The 24,335-nt window shown below is 39.9% G+C and overlaps 1 protein-coding gene across 1 annotated transcript in view; it reads left to right on the forward strand.

The window, feature by feature from the left end:
- Nucleotides 1-24,335, forward strand: part of luzp2 (leucine zipper protein 2) — a 144,837-nt gene that overhangs the window by 118,398 nt on the left and 2,104 nt on the right. The window contains exons 8-11 of the mRNA XM_069705453.1: nt 3,757-3,831; nt 4,573-4,740; nt 14,829-14,933; nt 18,830-18,904. Coding sequence (XP_069561554.1) covers nt 3,757-3,831; nt 4,573-4,740; nt 14,829-14,933; nt 18,830-18,904 — 423 coding nt within the window. The remainder of the gene's footprint in view (nt 1-3,756; nt 3,832-4,572; nt 4,741-14,828; nt 14,934-18,829; nt 18,905-24,335) is intronic.

Consider the following 24,335-nt stretch of genomic DNA (forward strand, 5'->3'; position numbering starts at 1 on the left):
ATGATGGATGCATTGACTTGTTTGCTCTGTGTCACCGGCTCGTAAATCGTTGTCTCCAAATTGCATCAGTCACTCACACAAAGCAGCGTTATTGCTCAATGTCACCAAACATTTCATGCGGACGTCTTAAACATTATGGTCTTCGGTGATTTGCCGTTACAGAAGCGTGAGGCTAATTTGATCGTTCTCTTTGTCTTGAAAAAACAAGTCATCTTTGGGGGATGGCATACACTGCTTTCTGTTTTCCTTTTCTTTTCTTTTTTCCCAAACCGAGCGAAAGGTCAGAGGAAAATGTGACCCCCTGATCCCTCTGGCTATTCCTGAAAACTCATCTGTATTCCCCACGTGCGGTGATCAAAAGCCCAGCAGGGGACGGAGGGGCAGGAAGTGGGGAAGAGTCACCCAAGATATAGAAATGTCATCAGCCTCACAGAGGGGATGTCAGTCAAGGCACCTTGACTGGGAGGCAATTGAATTGGTTATGACAGCTGTTGTACCATATCAAAGTGCATTTTTGCAGCACAGTGTCACGATACACAAAAACAATCTCACGAGGCCAGAGACAGAGCAAAATCAAGGAACCTCTCAACCTAATTATTTTGTCTCGAGAACCTTTCAATCTGACAATTGACAGGTATGGCCATGAAAGAAAATGAATTGTGAAACCATGGAAACAAAAATGTTATTTTTTTTGGACAACAGGAGAAAACACTGACTCATACAATGGGGATATTTTGCACTTAGAGTACCAGAAAAGATGGCGGTATTATCAGTATTTTTCTTCAGTGGATAAGTTTTCATTATAGCACAGAAAAAAGGAGACCCACCTCTGAATCGAAATCATCTCCATCTCAGCACTAAACCGTAAATACAGAGACATCTTTTGCATTTACCTTTACTCCCTCAGCTGTAACATTAAAAACTCAAGGTGGTCCCTGCCTGTGTTTGCCTGCAACACGAAAGGAGCCGCATCGAAGCGTCCACGTCTTCGTCTCACCGTCGGTCCACTTTTACATTTACTCCAAAACTCTTTCTCCACAAGCTTAACAAAAGCAGAAAAGGAAAAAAAAAAGATGACGGTTTGATGTAGTTGCATGCTTCAACTAGCAGAGTGCCTAGTGCCCCACTGATCCCACACCTCTATAATGGACTCGGCACGGAAGTTTGGAGCTTTAGCCTTTGGAGGCACTAACCCTGAGAGTGTGCATTTCTGGGTCAGCGGCCATGCTGCCCGCAGCCATCAGAGGACTCTCCGCTGATGATACTCGTCATAATGGAAGTAATGGCTCTCTACTGTAATGCTGCACACATACGAACACACATCCTTTACAAGACCAACCGATAGTCGAGGGCCGCACTTCTGTTTGCTTGTGAGCCAATTGAGTCTGAGCTCACGATTATACACGACGCCGCACGTTATTAAACCCAGCGGTTGGTGTTGTTTGACAATATTTCCTCTGAACCCAGAACATAAACATACAGTGTGTAGAAACATCAAGGGAATCTCAAAGGGAAGCTTTTCGAACTGTACATTATTCATTATCTACATTAATATCATATTATAATGTTCACTGCTCGTAATTTAATGGTAAATATCTATTAATATGTTACCAGCCTCCAGAAAGTAAACTGGGTTTTTTTTCAGTATCCCTCAAATTCAATGTGTCAGTAAATACTTTCACTTGGCACAAATAGATTATATATGCCTTCATCTCCATTATTTAAAAAAAAAAAAAAAAAAATCCTCAAACTTTATCGCTTTTGGATACCCTCTTGAGCACAGCCCAACACCGACAATGGCCTTTGTGCAATTGGTTCAAACTCCCTCCATATAAAAAAAATTAATAAATCACGCGGAAGAGTGTAATACACGCATCAGTCCACTAGAGGATGCCGTGTCAGTGTCACGTTTTACCTCACCTCGGCGTGAAAAGTAAGGCACCTTATGTTTAGGCACCAAAGACCACGTGGTTAGGTTTAGGAAAAGATCACGGTTCGGGTTAAGATGAATACATTTGGATTTAAAGTGACGTTATAAGCTAAATACGCTACAGTATGTAAGTAACTTTTTACGTTACTTATAAGAAATCCAGTTTGACTTTTGTTTCTCACAGACTTGAACACGAGTCATCGGATGTCCTGCATTTGTTCCATCCAACTATCTACGTCCACCTTTCTACTTGGGATGGGCATTTTAAGCATCATCATTTATGTTTTGAAGGAGTTTTTTAACAACTATTCGATTCATCGAACGTCATGTCCCGTGCCTACTTTTTGCTATAACTTTATCACTTTTTCACGCACATGATGCTCTGGAAATGAGAACGAGCTGTTCATGCATGCATGTACTTTTCACACCTCGGCGAGGCAAAAGGGGACTGACGGGTATATTTCCCGCCTTGGCTTAATACCAGGCTGAAAAAAAACAAAAACACCTTCTGATAGAAAGATGTGATTCTTTGGCTTCTTTGAAAACCCACAGTGGTAAATGTTGCTCTGTCCTTGAGTGTCACTGCATGACTCGTCCATCAGAGAAAACTTTTAACACCTTTTCAGCGGCCCTGTTGAGAGGTACAAGTGACAGACGTGTTCATCGTGAGAATTACCATTTGACTGACAGAAATAGAGATGAAACTAGAGGAAATCGGTGAACATGCCAAGTGTCCCCCACTGTGTCACAGAACTCATCGAGGACCAACATTATGCCTATAAAACTCACTGAAAACCATCAATTAGCCTCATTCCCACTCTCTAACATTTCATACACTTTGCAGAGGTTGCGGTCGCTGTTTGTTGGGGTTACCTGACCTTGGCTGACTCAGAACGTAAGCCTATGCAGTTTACCTTTTTAAGAGGCCGGTAAAAGACACCTAATAAAAGTTCATGGCTCAAAGTCCATAACCGAGGCTAGTTTTACACAGACGGCATGCAAATGATCCCGATAAGAGTTTCTTTTCTTCTTGCAGATGGGTTTATCAATAATAAAACACTCCTCAGAGGGAGGTCTGTTGATCCTCATATGGAGTCATATTAGCTCATTTACCAAAAAAACATCCCTTTTGTGTGTGTGTGTGTGTGTGTGTGTGTGTGTGTGTGTGTGTGTGTGTGTGTGTGTGTGTGTGTGTGTGTGCGCGCGCGCGCGCGGGGTTCGGTCCAGGGATTAAAGTCTAGAAAAAAAGATGCTCATTAAGGGAGTTGATGGTTTCAAGAGGTCTGTTCTTACAACTGTCAAGATTAAACTTTTTTTCTGTGTAAGGGGCCGATGCTTTTCAATGTGCCACTGAATGAACTTCTACTTATCAGGTTCCTCATGCCCTCTGGATTCCCCTAATTTCTGTACTCAATGAAACACAACAGGGATTTGATTCACCGAAGAATTTAGAGATAAAGTCAAACTAAAAATTAATTCATATTATGTAGCTATAATTGTAAAGGTTTTTGAGATTTTCGGGATCCACTGTTCAAACAAAAATCCCAAGAGATTCTTTGAGTGCTAAAGCCACATGATGTGCATTTGGGTTTGGGTGCATCTCTATACATGTGAGGAGTCATAATTCCGATTTAAAAAAAAAAAAAAAAAAAAAAAGCCAGATCAAAAGTGATGATCTGAAAAATATTAAAGAGGAACCTTGGTCCTTTGTGCTATAGATTTTTCGTATGAATACTGCTTTAGAGATGAGGTGGGGAATGGAGAAGTGCTCTGGTTGCACGGAACAAAGAGGGTTCAGCTAATTCAAAAGTCTTGTCTTTCTACAGGGGCAGCAGCTAATGGACTTGGAGCACAAGTTAACTATAGCCAAGGAAGAGCTGGAGAAGACTGCGCTGGATAAGGTGAGTAATACTTTTTTTTTTAATTATTTTTTTATCCAGTTGAAATTATAGTACTTTTGTAACATATCTGTATTTGTACAGTAGGTTTTAACTTTGAGCTTATCTCGTCTCTCTGCTGAGCGGTTTAAACCCTGCAATGTCAAACATAAATTAAAGAAACAGCATCTTAATTATTCAAATGAATAAATCATGTGTACTAATGTTAGTCGGTATAACGCCCTGTGTTAGAGTTTTGAGGATGGGGATTAAATGTTGCAGTAAAATGTGATTTTTCTCCTTACTTTGCATGTGTTTTCACAATGTTTAGCTTCAGCACGTTGAGCACAGGCTCCGGCTTTAATGTGTGAGGTATAATGTTATTTGTACATGTGCTTATTGACACAGTGTTGCTGGCGCTCAGTTAGACAAGTTAAAATTGCATGGGGAGAAAAGCGGTGATTAACAAAAGAGGTAGTTGTGGTGCTCATCTCCGAAGCATTGACATCAGAGGCTGTTGTAAAATAATTAAACCAATAATTCTGTCTGTCATTATTGATGAAATGTGAATTATTTTTTCAAACATTCCTCCTTTTTTATTGCTTTTGAGTTGCGCTTCATGTCTTGCCTAATGATGCCTTCTAGCACTTCTAAAGCTTGGCCCGTCATGGCTTTAATGCTTAAGTACATTTTCTTTTATGGATGAAAGGAGGTATGGAGGGACTCAGAAATCTTCTTGTGTATGTAATCTTGTTTTGGGGACAGGAGTCTCAGTTGAAGGCGCTGAAGGACACAGTTCACATCTGCTTCTCAGCTGTCCTGCACAACCAGCCCAGCAGCAGTCACAGATTCCCCACCTCCTCCACCCACTTGTTCAGATACTCATCGCTCATCAACAGCTCCAGAGTCACCTTTCAACAGCCACACGCCAAGGTAATTCAGTATTCCATGCATTTCACTCTGATATAATGGTTTTTTTTCCCAGAAGACGGCCCGGGGAGTTGCAGAAATCAAACCTGTTTATATTTAATGAATCGGTCGAATGATCCACTGCTGACTTTAGTGCATAATCTACTGTAGACGAGGTCTGACTGTCCTTGAACTAACAGAATGTTTCACTGTAGGTCAATATGTGCTCTGCCAAGACGTCTCAAATTGCACTGTTTATAGTGTTTATCTTGGAGCACAGGGATCTTTTCGACTCCTGAAATCTCCTTTATTTTTATTGACTTCGAAGTAGCTCAAAAAACACTAAAAGCATATTTATACAGGTTAAAAGTACCGCTCCCTTTATTTGTTGTAATCTCGTACAGATTACCAAGCCAATAAATAGCTTTAATAATCAACATAGGGATGAAGTGACGGCACCATCTAATAAGTACAAAAAAAAAAATAGGCTGCACATTTCTAAGGTCAAAGATTCATAAACATCTCAGCTTTTTATTCATTTTACTTTGCATCAGCGGTAACTAAAACATGACTTCTGCTAATTTCATTGTGATCATTAGTTGTTGTTTTTTAATCACTGTTGTAACTTGACTTTGAAATGATCAAATACAAACACTAAACATTTAAAAAAGCACCAAAAAAAACAAAACACAGACAACAAAGATCCACTTTATAAAAATCCCATTATAGAAGTAAACAGCTACACTTCTGCTTGGTGTTTAGCCAGATATTTGGATTTGTGCAACTTCATCCAAAATTGTCAACATTTGTTACTCTTCTAATTATCAAACTAAATATTAAACTTACAGTTCAACTAACAACCCTGTTACCTAATTTAGTAATAATGTTAGCAGTGAACATCTACTGCAGCTGTAATAAAAAACAAAAACAGTGAACCCACGTCATTGGGCTAATCACAGCTGATTGCAGTGATTCATTCATAGCGGCACTGAATAAATAAATGATGCAGGCTGACGACAGAAGGTGATTCTTGCAGCCCTCTCATGTTACCAGAAGCATGACCAACGGGCCTTTTGTCACAGCAGACACTTTGACTTGTCGTAGAAAAGGAAAAATGCAGGTGTAATTAAAAACATTAACAATGGCTCTATTCCATTTAAGTCAGAGAGCCAGCGTGCAAAACATCAGTGTCCTAAAACTTGTAGAGCTCAAGGGAGGGCAAATCTTCTTATTCTCATTAATTACGTTTGTGATTTTTCTGCTGAGACGTGCCGAAGCATTTGCCATCAAGAGGCCTGTCGTGACTCACAATGTCTGGTCAATTTGATTGTAATTGACCCCAGTCTTTCATAGCAGTTACTATATCTCAGGATGAAAATAATAGAAGAGGTTTTCTAGCACAGTGAAAAAGAAAAGTAATTTACATTTAGGATTTGCCTCTGTAACGGTGGAGTATAATTTTCCCTCTTGACTTTTCTCAATAAGATAAAAACCCCGCCTGCTGCTCTTTGCCTCTCCTCGTTGTGTAAACACGTTCAAATTGAAAAAAAAAATCATTTCACACTCAAACTCCCACCGTGGTGACTTCACGGAATATAACTCTGCCAAAATATTCACCTCGGCGCACATCAGATCACACACAATGCGCCGTCTGCGATATGAATTTAAGCGTTCGCCAATTATTACCTCCTTTTCAAGGGGCTATTTTTCAAACTGATGCCCCGAGTATGACTCTCCAGTGAGAAACAGCCCCGGAAATAATTACTACCAAATATAACAGTTGGGCAAAAAGGATTACAGAATAATAACGTGTCGAAATCAAGCGGCAATCCAAGTAATTTATGTCGGTCTTTGTGTTTATATGGTGCCGTGGCTTTGGAAGTAAAGCAAAATTCCTTTCGAGCATTATGGGAGTTTTGATATGTTGGACTTAAAATTTGTTCTCCATTAAAATTATTAGCTCAATGTGACACAGTCTTTGTTTAGAGCCTTTCGCAGTCAAGGTCACAGTAGACTCAACTAAAGGCTCAGGATTTAATCCCTTTTAGAAGTAAAGCAAGGTGACTGCCAAGAGGATTCATTGTAAAACCAGGATTATGTATTCAGTGTAGATATTGCTTCTTGTTTTCCTCGTAAAACACATTCAGGAATAATGTCAAAGTGTCAAGGGTTCTACCCAGTAAATACTATTTTCTTCTTCAAAAAAATAACCAAAGCTGAATGATTCAAAAAGACATTTCTACAAATGTTTCTGTGACTCTGGATCTTAAAAAAAAGACACAAAAACGACAGAACTCAAATGTAATGCACACATCACATTTGTTTTATTGAGAGCTCCGTAGTACCTATATGGTTACTTTTTTTTTTTTCCTGCTACCAAGCAGCCGTGTCAACCACAATCAGAGACGGTGTTAGTTGTGATTTCTGACAAGCGGGCGGTCACTTTGAAATCATCAAGTCGGCCACAGCGCCGCGGTGTCTTATCTTGCCACGATCCTGGTGAGCAATTCTAGATTTAAGAGGCTTTTCTCTCCTCGAAGCAGTCACACAGTTTACTCTGCGTCTCCTTCCAGTGTGCCTAAGAGATTTGACATGCCACTTAGTGGATTTTTTTTTTCTTCTTTATTTCTTATCATGCTTCAATACCACCATCTACAACAGTGCCACCACGGGCCTCGTACGGAACAATATTTATATAACAGACACTTCCTGTCTACGTCTACACTCAGCTGCGGTCCGTGTTGTTTGCGGCAAAACGGGATGATCCCATTGTACGAAGTGTGTATTTCCCCATCTTCTTCCTTTCAGTGCCGCAGCCAAATACACGAGCATCTTGCGAAAGAAAATAGAAGTAAAAGAAACTCAAGCTAGGTGTGGGTGGACTTTTTTTTTTTCTATGCTAATGAAGTTATTACTTCCCACTTCATTAGCATACAAATAGCAGCACTTCACTTGTGAGCAGTTGCTTGCTCCATTATCTCCTGAAACTGCCGTACCCTTTGACGGGCTGTCTGATAAATCTGAGCGCGGCCCTCACTGTAAAAATGACTGGGGCGCTCCATCTGTCCAGTCTGCCTGTGCAAGTGGAGGTGGGTCACATCTCATTTAAATCACTGCCAAAATTATCTCGATTTAAGTAGTAGAGAAAAAAAAAAACAACAACACACAATTGCACTTACTGGGCATGAAAGAGCCAAACAGCCCACAGCTGAGGAGACAAATGTCAAGAACTTGGCTCTTTGATGACCACATGGTACTCCTCATTATGCTTATTAACAGCATGAAAGCACCCGACAGTGCTATTATTACATCCTTCAGCACCGTTTCTGCTCAGTAGTTTTAAACTTATTATTAGTGACTCGTAGCTTCATGCGTCTCGTTAGAAACGCTAACGGATACGGCTAATTGTATGCAAATGTTTTATGAGTAATCAAAAGGCAATTTTGCAAACAGCACTACCACCAATGTAAGAAAGAAAAAAAAAAATGTCTCCAAACCTTTTAACATACGGTCTTTATCCACTAACTGCGTGATGAAACATACATTTGACTTTCAGGAGTACACTTAGACTAAAATCCGCTTTGTGTTTGAAAATCCAAAGTGGTTAAGTGCAGGGATGTTTGTTCAAGCACTCGATGACACCCCTTTGAGCTTCACGCTCGGAGTTTGAGTTAACATAATGGGCCTTAAGCTCTGGTAGACGCCATAGATAAGACTCTCACCCCACACACACACACACATACACGAGCACACACAGAGCTCCTCTTGCTGGTGAAAGATTCATTAGCGTGAGGATGCAGAGATCAGCAAGATTGGAGTGGAAGTTGCTTCATATTTAACAGTCTTGGGGAGGGAGCCAAGTCTTGTGGTCCTATAGTATGCAATTTTCATCAAAGTAATGGCAGATGATGTCTTCGATGCTCAGAGCACTGTGCCGGAGGAGAAATCAGGCATTTCATTGCCCTGCTCTCAGCACTTACTATTTGCTTTTATGATTGTTTCCTTGTCTTCATAAATCAACGGGATATTCGTCTCTGCCAAGCAAGGAAGAGATAGTAGGTGGTTGACAGTGCAGAGAAGTGGTCGAAGATATTCATCATCTGAATTTGAGTAACGTTCGTATCGCGCAGCAAACGTGAGAAACCTTACTTAAAGATATGATTTCTATTAAAGGAGTTTATTTAATTCTTAATTGATATCAACGGGCAGCCTGGGTGAGTTTAAGATGCAGTTCAGGTCTTTGTATTGTAAAATATGGAAATTCAAATTTGTGATTTTTATTTTATTTTTTTTAAATCCTTGTTTTCCAGTTTCAGTCCAATTCCAATTCACTAATTTGGATATCTGCCAAAAGATAACGATACCAGAGCTCTTTTCTATTCAATATTATTATGATTATTATTATTTGTTGTTGTTATGGTTGCTGTTTTTGTGTGTAAGGTTACATGAGGCTGTACATAGCACTTCTTTTTGAAAGAGCAAAATAACATACAAAAATGCGTTAAATATAAATGTATTCAAAAACAATTTAATTGAACTATAATAGGTTGCACATTGGAGTGCAAATCGCTATCCTTTAATGTTCAAAAAAACTTGAACAAATCAGCATTTTGGCTATGGACTTAAAATTGCATTATCAAATACCAACAGTTAAGACAAGTAACTTTATTGTCATTTTACAGCTGTGAAAGACAACAACATAACGAAATTACAGTGTCACCCTCTCATATTAAAAAAATATATAAAAAGAACCACAACATGAATAAGTAAATAAAAAACATTGTTTCCTCTGTAATTTTAATGTAGCCGTGGCGCTTTGGGAAATAACTCTGTTGCTGTTTTGGTCCAAGTTATGTTTAAAGTCGAGGCTCTAGTGTTAAAAATCGTACTGAATCTTAACTCAATCTTAACTTTTATTTAGCATTTTCTCTTGCAGCAGTGGTGCTTACGTTTCTACGGAGTCACACCACTGTTAAATGAATACAGAGGAAACACTGGAACAATTAGCAGCATGAAAATATAGCAGCAGCAAAAGATGGAAGCAAATATCAGTGAGAGCAGCAGAGGATTCCTCGGATGTGTGGAAGAGGCCTGAATCTCAGCAGGATCTATTCCAGACCGGGCGTACAAAGTCTGTCCGTGACAGTTGTTTCCATGCAGAGAGCATTATTTATATACATGCATAGTTCTCGCCTCCTGTCTTCTCGGCGGCATCAGATGTCCTGCGTGCCCGGTGCAGCGAGCAGCCTGCGAGTTCCACAGCAGCATCGGGAATCAGATGGAGTCAGAATTAGCATTCAACAGTTCTCGATGCCTCGCTGCGATGTTACTCAGTCTCAGCTTCCCCTACTTCTGTTCTGCCACCGCCAGCGTCAGGAGTCCGAGCTGATCCCCGTGATCTGACAATCTCCGCCGGGATCCGCTCGCTGTCGGACACGAGGTGATTGCGTGTCGCCTGAATACGCCTCGACCTTTTACAGTCCAAAACAAGCAAATAGTAAAAGCAGCACTGCTTCCGTGCGCACCGCCATCTTTATAAGCAATACATTAAAAAAAAAAAAAAAAAAAAAACATCAGACTATGGAATCTGGATCAGTACGTGAATCAGAGACATCGGTCCGCTGTCAGATGCGGGCATTACACCAGTATCGATACCTGATGCAGATATCTGATTGGATTTTCAGTAGACTCCAATTAAAAGAAAACTCCCCGAATATGAATGTTCTCGATCTAAACATCAGTTTTATCCGGAAAAATCTTAAGGGGACAGAAAAAGCATGCGAAATGCCTCCCTTCTTCCTTTGCTCCGCTGTCAAATGTTGCTGTTTCTGACAGATGCTGTCAAAAGTTTGGGAAATTATATGCATGGCCTGTTAACTCAAAAAGCGGTCACTTCCTCCCGTAAAGCCAATCCCAGTCAACCTGCCGAAAAAGATGTTTCTTCAGCTGACACAGTAAGAATGGGGTATGACAGTGACAGGTTAAGATTGCTTGTGTTCATCTTGCTACTATCTCGCGTTATGCTCTCAAGAGACCACTTTTGACCCAGTTAAAGTGTACGAGCTTTGCGCAGACGAGCGGCTGCAGCAGACAGATACTTTTGCAGGAACATCTGCTCCTTTTTTGTTTTAGTTTCCAGTTATTACCATATTATTCTGTCTTGAAATTGTTAAAACAGAAAAAAGAAAAAGAAAAAAGTTGATGTTTAGTGAAAGGGAAAATGTCAATGCATGATATAAAAATAATAATAATACCATTTTTTTTTTTTTTTAAACGATTACAGGGATTGCTCTATATTTTCTACACTGTGTGAATGTTGAGATATTTCGGAGTCAATTGGCAGGTCGGTCTCTCTATGATCGATTTCTTGCCACAACGCCTACGTGAGCCACCGGCCTATAGATCATCAGTACAGTTACATACAGTACGGTCAAACACACAGTGTGAGTAGTCTGGGCAGTGATGTGCTCAGATCTTCAGGTCCTCAGTCATTTCCCCACAACTGGAGTCTTCTGATCCCGGCTTCCCCTCCCAGGGATTTCATTAGTTTTCTATTTAATTCTGTGTGAACTATTTTTTTATTTTATTTTTTAAATGACCTAAAGACAGCAGCTTGAGCTGCCCCTGATGCAAACATTCTCTGTGCAAGAAGGTCAAACAGAATAAACTTGCTGTACTCAAGGCCTTTAACAGTTTGAAAACATTCTCCTCCACATATAGTAAAGTTAAGAGAATCTGAAGGTTAGAAATGTATTCTAACTTTTTTTTTGCACCTAACATCTGGTTACGCCAATCACACATTATGGTACAAATCTTTAACTTTCATGCAGTTTAGAGGGGGGAGAGTGCAACCCAGGTCATTTTCTGTAGCTACAATTAACAGATGTCCCCTTAACACCTCACATTGAAGCTATCGCAATACAATACAATTTACTAATGTTCCCTTACCGCCTCACGCAGAAGCTTTGACTTGATGCTACAAATAACAGATGTTTCCAAAAAGCCTCAGATGCTATTGCTAGGTGCTACAGTTTAGCAACGTTGAATAAACGCTCCCACGCTATCAGTAAATGCTAGCTGGCCAGCTGCACCTAAAGAAGCCTCTAGTTACTGAAGTTCATGCAACTCAGACAGGTGCGTGGCCAAAAAGTAAGTGAAATAAGGCGTCCTAATGAGAGATTTACAAAAAGTAAAAGAGATTTTATATTTGCGAGCGGGCCGCCCAAATAGAGGTTACCTAATGGTAAATAATTTGTGGCTCACTGACACAGATGACATTTAATTCTGCGTTAACAGAGCACAAATATATGTATTTTAAAATGAAAAGCTGTTAGTGTGGATGTAGCCTATGTATCAAATGTTGGTACTGAATGACGAGACACGTTAGTAGATAGTGCCGGAGCATTTCGGTTGGTATCGAAATTTGATTCTCAGCCCTAAATCTGGCGATTCTCAGAAACATTTCTTATCTATAGACCAAATGTGTTTATCACTCTTTGTAAAAGGAGAGGCCAGAGACATGTAGTTCTCAATGATGCCTATTTTCATGACGACCACTGTTTCCTGAAAATAATCGAAACTACATAACGACAGCACAACAATTGTCACTGGATGAGTGTGTAATTTAAGAATATATTCTCACTGATTATATCTGACTGCAAGCAGGTAAACATGAATGTTAAAATGCTCATACCATAATTCTGAAAGCAGCACAAATAGACTGCAGAGCTGTTTTGTCCCAGCTGCCATTGGCCTTTTAATTTACTGAAATAACTCAATGGGATTTTTATGCTGTATTTATTGTCTGTGGGCTTTTTTATTTAATGTTGTATTTGTCGTCCTTTTTATTAATGTTTTCCTGATGGTTGCGTTGTTACTGCTGACTGTGCAACAAATTGCCCGCTAGGGAGAATAAAGACATCCTTGAATCTTTGAAATATTACGCAAAACAGGCTATGAATTAGATTCCACACCATGTAAAGAGATAAGTGAGACAATGAGAAAAGTGAATATTTTCATACTCTGGGTTCTTCGAGGAATTGTACCTTTTCCCTATGAGGGTGGAGAGTTTACAGTTTGGTTCAGTACGGCTGTATCACAACTCATCAGTATTCGAATGATGTCTTCTGTTCAATGTAAAAGAAAAGTTGACTGAAGCCTTTCATGTAAACTCCAGAAATCTATAGCTTTTGTTTACATTTTTTTTTGGCCTCCAGCATAGAGCGTTTCTCGCACCACTGATTCAAGGTACATCAACATCGCAAGAGCTATGTGTTTTTTTATGCGGACACCATTTCGGCTATAGATTGATGTACCACCTCCGGAGAGAACCTTTTTCATCTCTGACTGTCCATCTCGTTTTCCTCCCACTTTCTCAGCATTGCTTTGATTGTATTTGAGGTTGGTCACTTCACTGACACATCACTGTCCATCATATGCAGGTCTCGCAGTAATAAATCCCAAATCTAGCTTCCAGAATTACTATTCACTCAGAGCTGATCTGTGTGTGTTTAAATACAGACATCAGTTTTATCCCAACCAACAGCTGGCACCTCAGTGAGTTGGCAGCAAACTGTGTAGCTATATTTCATGTCATAACAAAATCATACCCACTCATCTCTTAACAAATATGATGGAATGCAGTTTTTTTTTTTTTGCCTTTAATACCAAGATAACTCGAAATCCAGCAACTGTCTAGTTAGCTGTTCTCTTAGTGACAATTTAACAAAGAAATATTTCTACATTCAACCTTTATGGAAAGGTTATTAACAAATACGGCCGATGCGATGTGATGCGATGCAATACGATACGATACGATACGATACGATACGATACGATACGATACGATACGATACGATACGATACGATACGATATACTTTATTGTCTCGATGGGAAAATTGTTGCTACGTTGATAGAATTCTGCATTTTCAACGTAACCTAACATTTTCTTTTAAAAAAAACAACAACATACGTTTGTGTGCCATAAATAGCGAGAACAGTATTTTCATAATGTAGACAGAGGCACGTGGCAAACATTTACAACTTACTTATTGACTTTTGAGGCACATCCCGCTCAGGGCTGGGTAGCTATTGTAGAGGCCGCTGGTAGAGGCTACTTATGGGAGTTTGGCTCACTGACACAACGGAATAAGATTCATCAGAGCAAAAGTTATGCATTTGAGGAACAAAAACGTATTAAAGCCTAAATTTCAAAATTTGACACCGAACAGCAAGGCTTATTGTGTTGCTAGATTGTATTGTAGTAATTCAGTCCGTGCCAAAAAGAAAGAATCAAAGTTTGGTAACCAAATAAATACATTGCACCGTGGTTCTATGGATGGCAGTGTTGGTCTGTCTGTGGTTTGGTCCACCACTTTGGTCCAGACTGAAATCTTTCACCAACTATTGCCATGAAATTATGAAGAGACATTCATGTCCCAGCTTTCAGGATGTGTTGTATCCAGCTTGGTTCGCCCCTGACTTTTACCACCATTAATTTGTCCGGTACTTTGCTTTATGATCAAACATCTGACAAACTAAAGACATTCTCATCAGCGTCAGCCGTACTTTGTGTTTACTGCAATAAGCACGACTGTACCAACATACAGCCTCAGAGCTATTACCATTTACCGTTGACTCTTGTTTCAAAGCTGCATAAAAACAAGCTTTGCGTTTCAAACGGTAATTTTTTCACTTTGTTCAAACCTACTTTGTAAAGCAGACTTCAGAAACAGCTGGTGAGGTTGTCGAGTCTGGATTCCAACTTCAGAGTATTTTTTTTAAACACTTGATAAAATATAAGCAGAAATGTCAATTACTTCAGAGAAGTTTTTCGGTATTACAAGGTTCACCTCCAAGTAAGTCTTTTTATATCTTCTCAGCCCTCCATTTGTTTTGCCCTAACTCCTGCCTGCGATGAAACAGTCATTCCGGCAATAATTTATTTACGATACATAAATAAGCTGAATTACTTTAAATGAACAAGTATAAATTAAACCGTTATGAACCTCTTAATCAGAACTGTTTACATATTGTGAAGCCCGGAGCTGCTGATGCATCAACATTTTATTTTTTTACCCCAAGTTCAAAATGTTTTCTGTTTTCTCTGCAGGATATCTCCAAAGTTCAGAGAATTGTCACAGCCAGTAAATCACCCGTGAACATCGGAGTAATGAGGAGAGAGAGCAGTGGAGTTAAAGAGTGCCAGATGGAAAAGGTGAGCCTTCAGAGTAATTAAACCGTAATGACCAATGTGACCTGCGGGCCCGCATCCATGATGTTCATCTGTTCATGAAATTCATGCTCAAGTCCCCCATCAGAAATCAAACCTGCCAGTTTTACTCCAAGTGTCTTTGTTAGTTTCATTAATTGGGAAACTTCCTATCTGCAACAAGTTTCAACTTAATGTTAAAAAATTTTTTTTAGTTTTGGTCTAGTTCAGTTCTACGTGAACAGATTATGTTGTTGAATTTTATGCAAATTACAAATAATTATAATCTCACAGGTGCTGAAACAATATATTAACTAATTACTGTCAATTAAATCACAGAGTTTCATTAGTCATAAATCATTTATAAAGTGGATATATAAAGTTTCAACCTGTGAGTATTAGCTGCCACTCTCCTTTCAGTACTGTTGGGCTTTAGACCCAGTATTACATAATCGCCAGATCGCAATTATTTCAACTAATCGCTATTATTTTTCATAATCGTTAAAATCGTTTCCATTCATCTGTATAAAAACTAACAGAAATGTCATATTTCCAAGTCCAACCACCCATTTGAGGTTTGACTGGCACTCTTTGAATGATCTCATTTCGTTGCCCCCTCTGCTTCTGCTGCCGTCTAACTGCAGCACCATACTACACAGTTCATTTTGATCATTGGTACCTCTCGCAATTAGTAGTTTCTTTGTATATTTCAGTAATAGGCTTTGTATAATTGAGTTGTTATTTCTATAATATCTGCCCTGTGCACTTTTTATTTACATAGCCTGAAACAGAAATGTAATGTTTAATTATGTAATCCAATTTTTTTCAACACCAATAAACATGCCTCTTCTTCTTTATAAGGTTTTTTTTTTAATTAAACTATAATTAATTTTGATAACTAGAAGTTAAATTAGGCATTAAATGAACGGAAAATGAAAATTGTTAATCGCAATTATTTGTATGACAATAATAGTCAACTAAAATGTCATGATCGTGACCGGCCTTCTGACAGCCACTATAAACCAACGTGATTGTTACGTAGTCTTGATATGTCAAACATTGACTATAAACAGGTTATGGTAACCACTCCGGCCAAAACAAACAGAAAAATAATATTGGATTAGATACTGTATAATAATGATTGCAACTGTTGGTCAGACAAAAAAAGGTACCTGAACTCATCAACTTGACTACTGCAACACTGCGGAGGCTGCTGCCCATACGTTATAAATGATGAATTGGTTCTTCAAAATTAATCATCAACAGACTATTCCAAAAATGAAAAACAACCAAGTGGCAGCCTTAATGTAAAAAAGTTGCAAACGTTAATGTCATGTGACCTCAGTGAAATATATTTCCTGCACGAATGCCAAAGCACAGCAGATTATGTATTGTTCTTGACAGTGCATGGATCCTGGAGGTCGCCACACGGAATAATTATGCACTTTGCCAGTGTTTTAAAGCTTAATGAGTTAGTCGATCAACAGATGAGTAATTGGCATTCTTGATTTGCTGCTTTTCCTTTTTGTTCATCACTGTTAATTGAATATCTTTGGGTGCTTACCTGGTGATCAGAGAAAACATCATCGGGGGCAGTGAGACCTTGTGTGCATTTTTCATGATTATCTGACATGTGAATACCAAAGCTGACGATGAGAATATATTTCGTAGCAGACTTAAATTTCCCTAACAATGATTGTCAGCTTCGCATTTGAACTGCAACTCCATGGGAGATCACTGTAGTTGCAGTGAAGATAAAAATTTGCATTCACACCCACGTCAAAGAGCTCTTCGCTCGGTGCCTTGCTGACACGTTGAAAGCGGTTATAGAGGGGAAGGAGAGCGAGAAGCAGCAACTGACCTTTCCTTTTTCGCGACGGACTTCGGTACCTTACAGTCGCAGACCTGCTTCTCCGAGATCGAGGCGACCGTAAGCCGTCTGTTATCAATCCGAAAGAAGATCTCCAACCCTGTCGAAACCAGGAGGATCTAAAGGAAGCAGAGGAAGTGGACAGGGTGCATAAAGATTTTTGACAAGTGGCTATCAAGAGCTATTACAGATATAAGTTGATAGAAGACGGGAGGCAGTGCAGTACAGAAGGGATGCTGCCCAGAGGAAATTGCCCTGTGTGGGATCTGTGTCAGAGAGATTGTTCCTTAATGAAATTGTGCCAAAAACAATGTTCCCTGGCATTCAGTAATTGATTATACAATTTTGGCAGAGATGTAAAAATCCTGCAGGAAGAAGGAGAAACATGCTGATACAGATAAGAAGAGACATATTTGAAACAGAGACTCGAGATATTGTGTTTGCTGGAGAACGCCGTCACATCTCCCCCCTGTTCTCCTCTCTCTGTAGGTGGGGAGGAAATCAGGAAAGACAGGTTTCTATGAGCATGTAGAGCTCACAGTCTGCTGCGGTTTGAAAATGAAATATGATAGGTTTACTGAAATCTAATGCAGGATTTGCTTTTTATAGACAGGATTCATACTTAGCTATTACTAAACGCATTAGGCTTGAGATTGTCTAACGGAGGCGTTACTTCAATGCCATTAACTGTATATAAAAGTGTTCGCAAGCTTCCAGGTCTGAAAAATGAGGAAGAAGCGGAAGTGCCTTAAGCTGCAATACCACCGAGGTCCACTAGAGGTCGGCTCCAAAAAGCCTCCGACTCCATAGACTGCCATTCAACTAGTGTCGTAAAATTGTCAGTCAGTAAAATTGCTCCATAAGTTATTTCGGTTTTGCTAGCTAAAGCCTTTCCTTCTTATTAGTTTTCTGGCCGTCCATCTGAAAATAATCCCGTCACTGATTAAAAAATAAGCTCCAAAAAAAAAAAGCAGTGTTTTGGGGGGGTGTCTGTTTGATTGACAGGTCTGTGGTGCAGTCAGGTTACAGCTATCGGTTGGCGGGATGTAGTAATGCCGGGGTTTCCAATGAGATCAAATTATATCCCCTGCTCGCTCCTCCCCCAACTCGTCCAAATATGGTCACTTCTGGCTCCAAACCACTCGGAACTGGCGAGACGGCGCCGGCCCAAATCAGAACACGAGGCCTCATTACGGCCGTTCACAAACCAACGGGTGACGTCACTGCTGGTTGCCGCTTATTCAATTCGTCACTCGTTCTCCGTGTGGTTCGACGCCTCCGAGTGTTTATTGTGTACAGCAGGTGCTTCAAGCAAGTAATTCACTATTTACTATTCTAATGAAATTTTGTGTAATTTTGCTTTGTTTGTTTTGGCAAAATATTGCCGTGGCTGCCAAACTGGGTTTAGGTTTGATACAGCAGAGAAATGATTGACGTTGCCTGCAGCCATATGCTCAATTCTGTAAAAGAAACACATCCCATGCCGCCTGCAATGCTTATTTTCAGCGCTGATTATAGATTGAAACAATCAATTATGAAATAAGCAGTCAGAAAGTGGTAAAAAAAAAAAAAAAAAAGCCCATCTTAAATTCTCACCAAGGTGTAGTCTTAATTGGTTGTTTTTTTCCAACCAACGGCCAAAACCTTGATACTGTAAAAAAAACACAAAAAAAAACACGGAAATGCAGGTAGGTTGTTTTTTTTTGCTCAGTAAATTACTCATACAGTTATTAGTTATTTCCTTATCAGTTTTTCTGTCAATTAATTCATAGTTAACTGAAAAAATGTTTCATCACTCCATCATTTTTGTCCAGTAAACATGTAAACAGTTTATCTTAATTGCCGTCATCAGCATTATGAGGAAGGTAATTGGGCAAATCTACAGTTGCAGAAACTCCTCGTAGCTTCTTTGAGAAAAATCAAAAGGCATATTAATGACACTGACGTGAGTCTATTCATCTCATGAGTTTGAATCCACACAGCATGGACTCTCTGTGCCGCACTAAGATGTTTTTCCCTTCTCCTCCTACAGACCGGGGGGGACTGCTTCCAGAATCAGACGGAGGAATCAGCTCCAGACAGTAAAAAGCTACCAGACACACAGCAGGTGCGCTTCGCTTAGCTTCATATTGAAATAATAACAGATGCAGGCATTTCACTCATTAGTGCAGTGAACTCTTGTTCTTTGCTGACCTCACAAGAAGTCATTATTCTGTTAATCAGGGGAACGGTCTTTTTCTACGATCGTCTTATTTTCAATAAATCCCATGAAAAGACTGCACACTTTCGACCTTGCTACGCTGTCACCCTCAGTCCCAAGTCCGTCTGTTAACACTGCACGTGTTGTAAATGTGTCACGGACGTGTACAAAGTACGATCAGAAAGTTCCGACGCCGTTCCCGTTGTGCACGGACGGTCAGCAGCGCAGCGATGTGCACGGAGCAGTGGGAAGCAATAACTTTCACGAGTAAGTGTTCCAAGTTACGTCGGCCGATCGCCACGAGCTCCTGTGTTGCATGTGTTTTTGTGACCGCCGCAATTTTGTGCGCCTTTGCAATTTGTGCGACGGACCTGAAAATTTGAGCTGAAAGTGGAAATCAGATTTTGTATCAAACTCTGGAAATCAGCAGCAGAGACCGGTGCCACGATTCGGGAAAGCCTCTAAGTAAAGAAGCAACGAGCTCCGCGACGTGGTTTAAGTGGCGTTCGTGTTTAAAGAGGGGCAGGAAGTCAGTTCAAGGCTAAAGGAGGAGCATCAGGTCGGGAAGAGCAGCCAGGAACGCGCTGGCATTTTCTGTGACATCCGTGAGGTTGCGCGCTGTGATTTTTGTTCCCCGCAGTCAGATTATTAACACTTAGTTCGTATGAGGCGTCTGAGGCGGAGCTGGGTGATGTGGACTAAATCAAATACCCCGATATTTTAGAGCAAACACCTCAATATTGATATCGTACAGATTTGGGCAAAATGACTATTGGTGCTTTGCAGTATATTTACAGAATACAAATGTTTTGAAAATAATGACTAAGTGGGTTCAGGCCAATAATAGTACAGCTAGAACAATGTGGTTATTTTAGAAAATCACAGCACTTTGCTGTTATGCAGCCTTTAAAACCAGATTCGCGGATGTACATTTGTCATAACACAATATTTGAATAGCCAAAATAGAAGAAAGATATCTAGCCTCATATCACGATACGCAATAATATCAATATATCACCAATGCCCCAGTCTGAGGGGGAAAACATTCGGTGTAAATGACCTCAAATGTGGCACGACGGCAGTTGGGTTCTCCAACGTGACAATGCGGCTGCTCACCGTGTGTTGAAAACATGTGCAACAAAACTAAATCTCACTCCCCCACAACACCCGACGGTTTCCCTGCAACTTCTTTCTCTTCCCCGAAATGAAGTTCAAATTGGACGAGATCCAGCGTGAACCACAGATGGTGCTCGATGGCGCTTGCAGAACCCGGCTTCCAGGTTGCGTTCCAAGTGTGGCGGGAGCGGTGGGGGCGGTGTGTCGCTGCGCTGGGGGACTACTTTGAAGAGGATGGCAGCCAGATTTAAATTAGGCAGGTTTTTGTCTGTTAAAGGCGCCGTGTCGGAACTTCTTGATCGCACCTTATAGTTTCATTATTGACAAATTTAGCTTAAGCATCTGGACAATGGGGATTTTAGCAAGAGCGCGTTTGTTGGATTCCACTATTGATTCATTTGTTGCATGACTGTATGCTGAGTATTTACAGCTCTGTGTATGAAAGTCACACATCGAAAACGTGACATTTTATTGGATTTAGTGACAAAAAAACATGTCATGAGCCTCGTCCTTCAAGTAGCTCCGCTGACGCCGTGGAACAGCAAAGATCATGACTAATACTACCCCCCCCCCAAAAAAAAAAATTATTCAACTCTGTATCACAAACTACATCACAAAGAAGTCAAGGGAAGCCAATGATAACCCAAAGATACAAGCGAGACACACAACGCCCGCACCGGGATCCTACAAGAAGGCATCCTATCTGTGGAAATCTAATATTCAACGTGCCAATGTCACCTACAAATGTGATATTCAGTGCCCTGCCAAAGCCGATGCATAACTGCCTCCCTCATCATATCATTGAATTGAGTCACACCTGTTTGGCGGTGGCAGATGGTACAGCAAAACAATGCATCTCATTTCAATGCAGTGCAATACTGTGTAACTGAGCAACTGTCCTGCATTGCAAGTGGCAGCGATCCATTCGCAGAGGAATCTGAGAATATTACAAAAGAGGTCTCGATAAATTGGGCACGTTTGACTTCGCAGGTTTGTTTTGTGTCAGACGTACATTAATACAACAGTAGGCTGTGCCACTGATTCAAAGCGCTACAAGATATAATGATACTCTAAATTCAGATTCAAGACTAACAAAAATACAATCCTCGATGGAAATCTGTGTTAGTGAACTATATCATTTTTAAATCTAAAATTATTGGATTTTTTTTTTTTTTTTTTTTAATCTCAAACAGGATTTATTTTGATTTCTTACTATTGTTTTTTTCAGGAAAAGTATCAATGCTGACTAGTAACATCTCAGTTGGGCTAATGACTTTTTTTTTTTTTTTTTTTTTTTTAGACCTTCTTCAGTTTTATTTTTCTTATCTCTTTAATTGGCAAATTTCCCCATAGTTTCGCAGCACCAAATCAACAATCGTCTCTCTTTTTCCCGTTGTCTGTTGGTGTCTCTCCCGCACAGAACTTGCCATTCATGTCGTAGTAAACAATTTGATTAGCAACGATTTGCATTCGGGTCTCTGTGGATCAATCTGCATTAAGGTGCTCCGTGTTTCCGTCGCTACTCTGCCTTCATTATGTGTTCTCATGTTTGATTCGTGAGACTGACAACCCGAGTGGCATCTCATCTTGTGTTTCAAATGTTTTATGGGGGGGGAGAAAAGCTTTTGTGGTCGTGCACCTGTTGTACATTTTGTAGAGTTTAAAAAGGAAAACAGACAAACATCACAATACGGCCTCACCTGTTCACTGTGACGAGACAAAGAGGCTCTCATCGATGTGGCCTGAACATCGACAGCGTGACGAACCAGCAGCACACGAACACCGAGGAGTTTTCAATCGGTCCGTCTGTCATGTCAACAACGTAGAGGAAACTAACATTTATCCAGTTTGAGAAATATACTGTGTAGGCTGTAAAGACACTGTATGAAATCGACCTCAGATGTTAGGTGTATCTGCTGAAGTTCATCATTAAGTTTCGGTGACGGTAAAGTTTCTTTTGTTTTTCTTTCTGTGTCTTCTTAAGTCAAAAATATAACTGCGTGACATTTTAGCACTCCCTGACATCCTTAAACAACAGAGCACATCTCAGAAGCACAGTGGCATCACTATTGTTTGTTTCTGACATTCCTGAATTCATTAAAAATGTGCAAGTGGAAGCGCACCAGCTGGAATACAAAAATCACAAAGGGCGACTGAGGAAAAGCTCAAACTCAACTGAGAGCTCCAAATATGCAGTTGTTTCAAAATCATCAATTATTAATTATTATTCAAAATAATGTCAGTATTGTGGCAACAAAACAAGTTTAAAGCTTCCTGGAAATGGTTGAATTCTGCCTGCTTTTCAAATGATGATAATATTTGGTGCCAAATGTGTATAATCTTATATTGTACTATAAGGAGGGCTCAATATCCAAGGAAACTTAAACGTGACAATGGTGACCAATGTATACAGGAGATGACATTTGCTTACATTTTCCAAGCGATAAAAACACACCATTCATCTACTGTACAATCAGTTCGTTAATTAGTTGGTGAGCACCAATGTTTAAAGAATCTCTTTGTATTTTTATGGAATATCGACAGAGATATAAAGTCACGTGGAAAACTTAAGTACATCCCATGGAGATTGTTTCCCTTTTCAACATATTTCAGCATGCAAACATTTGAACTTTGAAACAGTGCCTGCAGATCAAAGCGATATACTCAAACAGGTGACACATGAAATCGACATTTTGTAGTCTAAAAAAAAATATAAAGACAAGAAAAGATCAGTCACATGGAAAAAAGTAAGTTCCACATGACGTACCAACGACTAGAACCTCCTCAGAAGAGAAACCTGTTTTCTTTAAACCTCTGAGATCAGTGTGTGGTGTTTTCTTTGGAAGTGAAGTGTGTCATCATACCAAGATGTAAAGAGCTCTCTAAGACCTTCAGAAAAAAGGTTTGAATTCACCTATGAGTCTGGCAAGGAATTTAAAGAGATCTCCAAATTATCTGAAATAAATTTCTCTGCTGGGACTCAAATCATCTGCAAGCAGCGTACTTTTCAATCGACTGCATGTTGAAACGTTGAGGCGGAATTTGAAACGAGCAGTACATGCCTCAAAACCCTCAAACATCTGAGCAGCTAAAGGAATTTGTCACGGACGAGCGGTCAAAAAAATTTCAGCAGGCTGATGTCAGAGACTGGTGGACCCATTTTGCAAAGTTATTTCTCCTAAAGGGGGTAATACTGGCTCCTGAGGCCAAGGCTGTACTTACCTTCTACAGGGAAGAATATTACATCTTAATAAATATTGGAAAAAAAAAAAAAAAAAAAAAAAAGGGCTCATTTTCCTTGAGGTTGCTGTAAAATATATTGCTTTTATTTGCACTATTTCAAAGAGGATCAAATGTTTTGTCCGAAAAAAATAAAAAGCAAAAAATGTCCAAGAGATGTACTTTTTCGCGTGACTGTAAAAGCCTCTCTAAATGCAGGGCGAACATTTCCTGTAGCACTAAAAACAATGTATTTCAAGAGTTTTCTTTCCATCTCTAACATCCCCTGGCAGGACAGCCGGGATGGGTCCCCCCCTCCCCCCACCACCCCCCCACATGCACGACTCCCACACTGTGCTGAAATGAAACGGATGCACAAGTACATAAATAGTAGTTACTGGACATAACTGCAGTTCTACGAGTACGTTCGTATTTTGTTTCTTTCCCTAAATAATGGAAGGGGAAACGCCATATAAAATACATGAGTCTCAATAACTTCACGATTGCATCGAGGCAGCGGCTTGTTAAAGCCTGAAAATGATTGTTCTGTTGCACATCTTCTGCGCGTACTTTTAATTCAGCCTTGACTGCTGACATTGGTTGTGCAGCTAGGAACAAAGCTGTTTAAAAAAAAAAAAGTATTTATTTTTTTACAAAAACCGACCCTCGCACAGAAACTTCTGGATGTCCTTAAGGGTGTTGTTGCTGCTGATAAATAAGATATACACTGAGAATAGAAAAAGCCCAAACCCACTTCAAAGTGGGCGGCAACTGAGGCTGGCAAGAAGCCACACAAGAGTGTATTAAGTGAGAGATCAGGTTTGCCTGCAGATGAAAGTGAGACTCGTTGAATCGGATACAGCACGTTCAAAAAAAATGTTAAATGCATTTCGAAGCATTTTATAATTTCACCGTTAACTGTCCAACGCACGCGTCCCTGAAAGTGATGGGATGAATGTGCAGTAAAGGTGCATTTGCCTGTTGTTGTTGTTTTTTTTTTGTT

The sequence above is a fragment of the Brachyistius frenatus genome, unplaced genomic scaffold, assembly GCF_029030835.1.
Source record: "Brachyistius frenatus isolate BFR_SWC_R1_liver_20210118 unplaced genomic scaffold, ASM2903083v1 Contig_56, whole genome shotgun sequence".
NCBI classification, from domain to species: domain Eukaryota; kingdom Metazoa; phylum Chordata; class Actinopteri; family Embiotocidae; genus Brachyistius; species Brachyistius frenatus.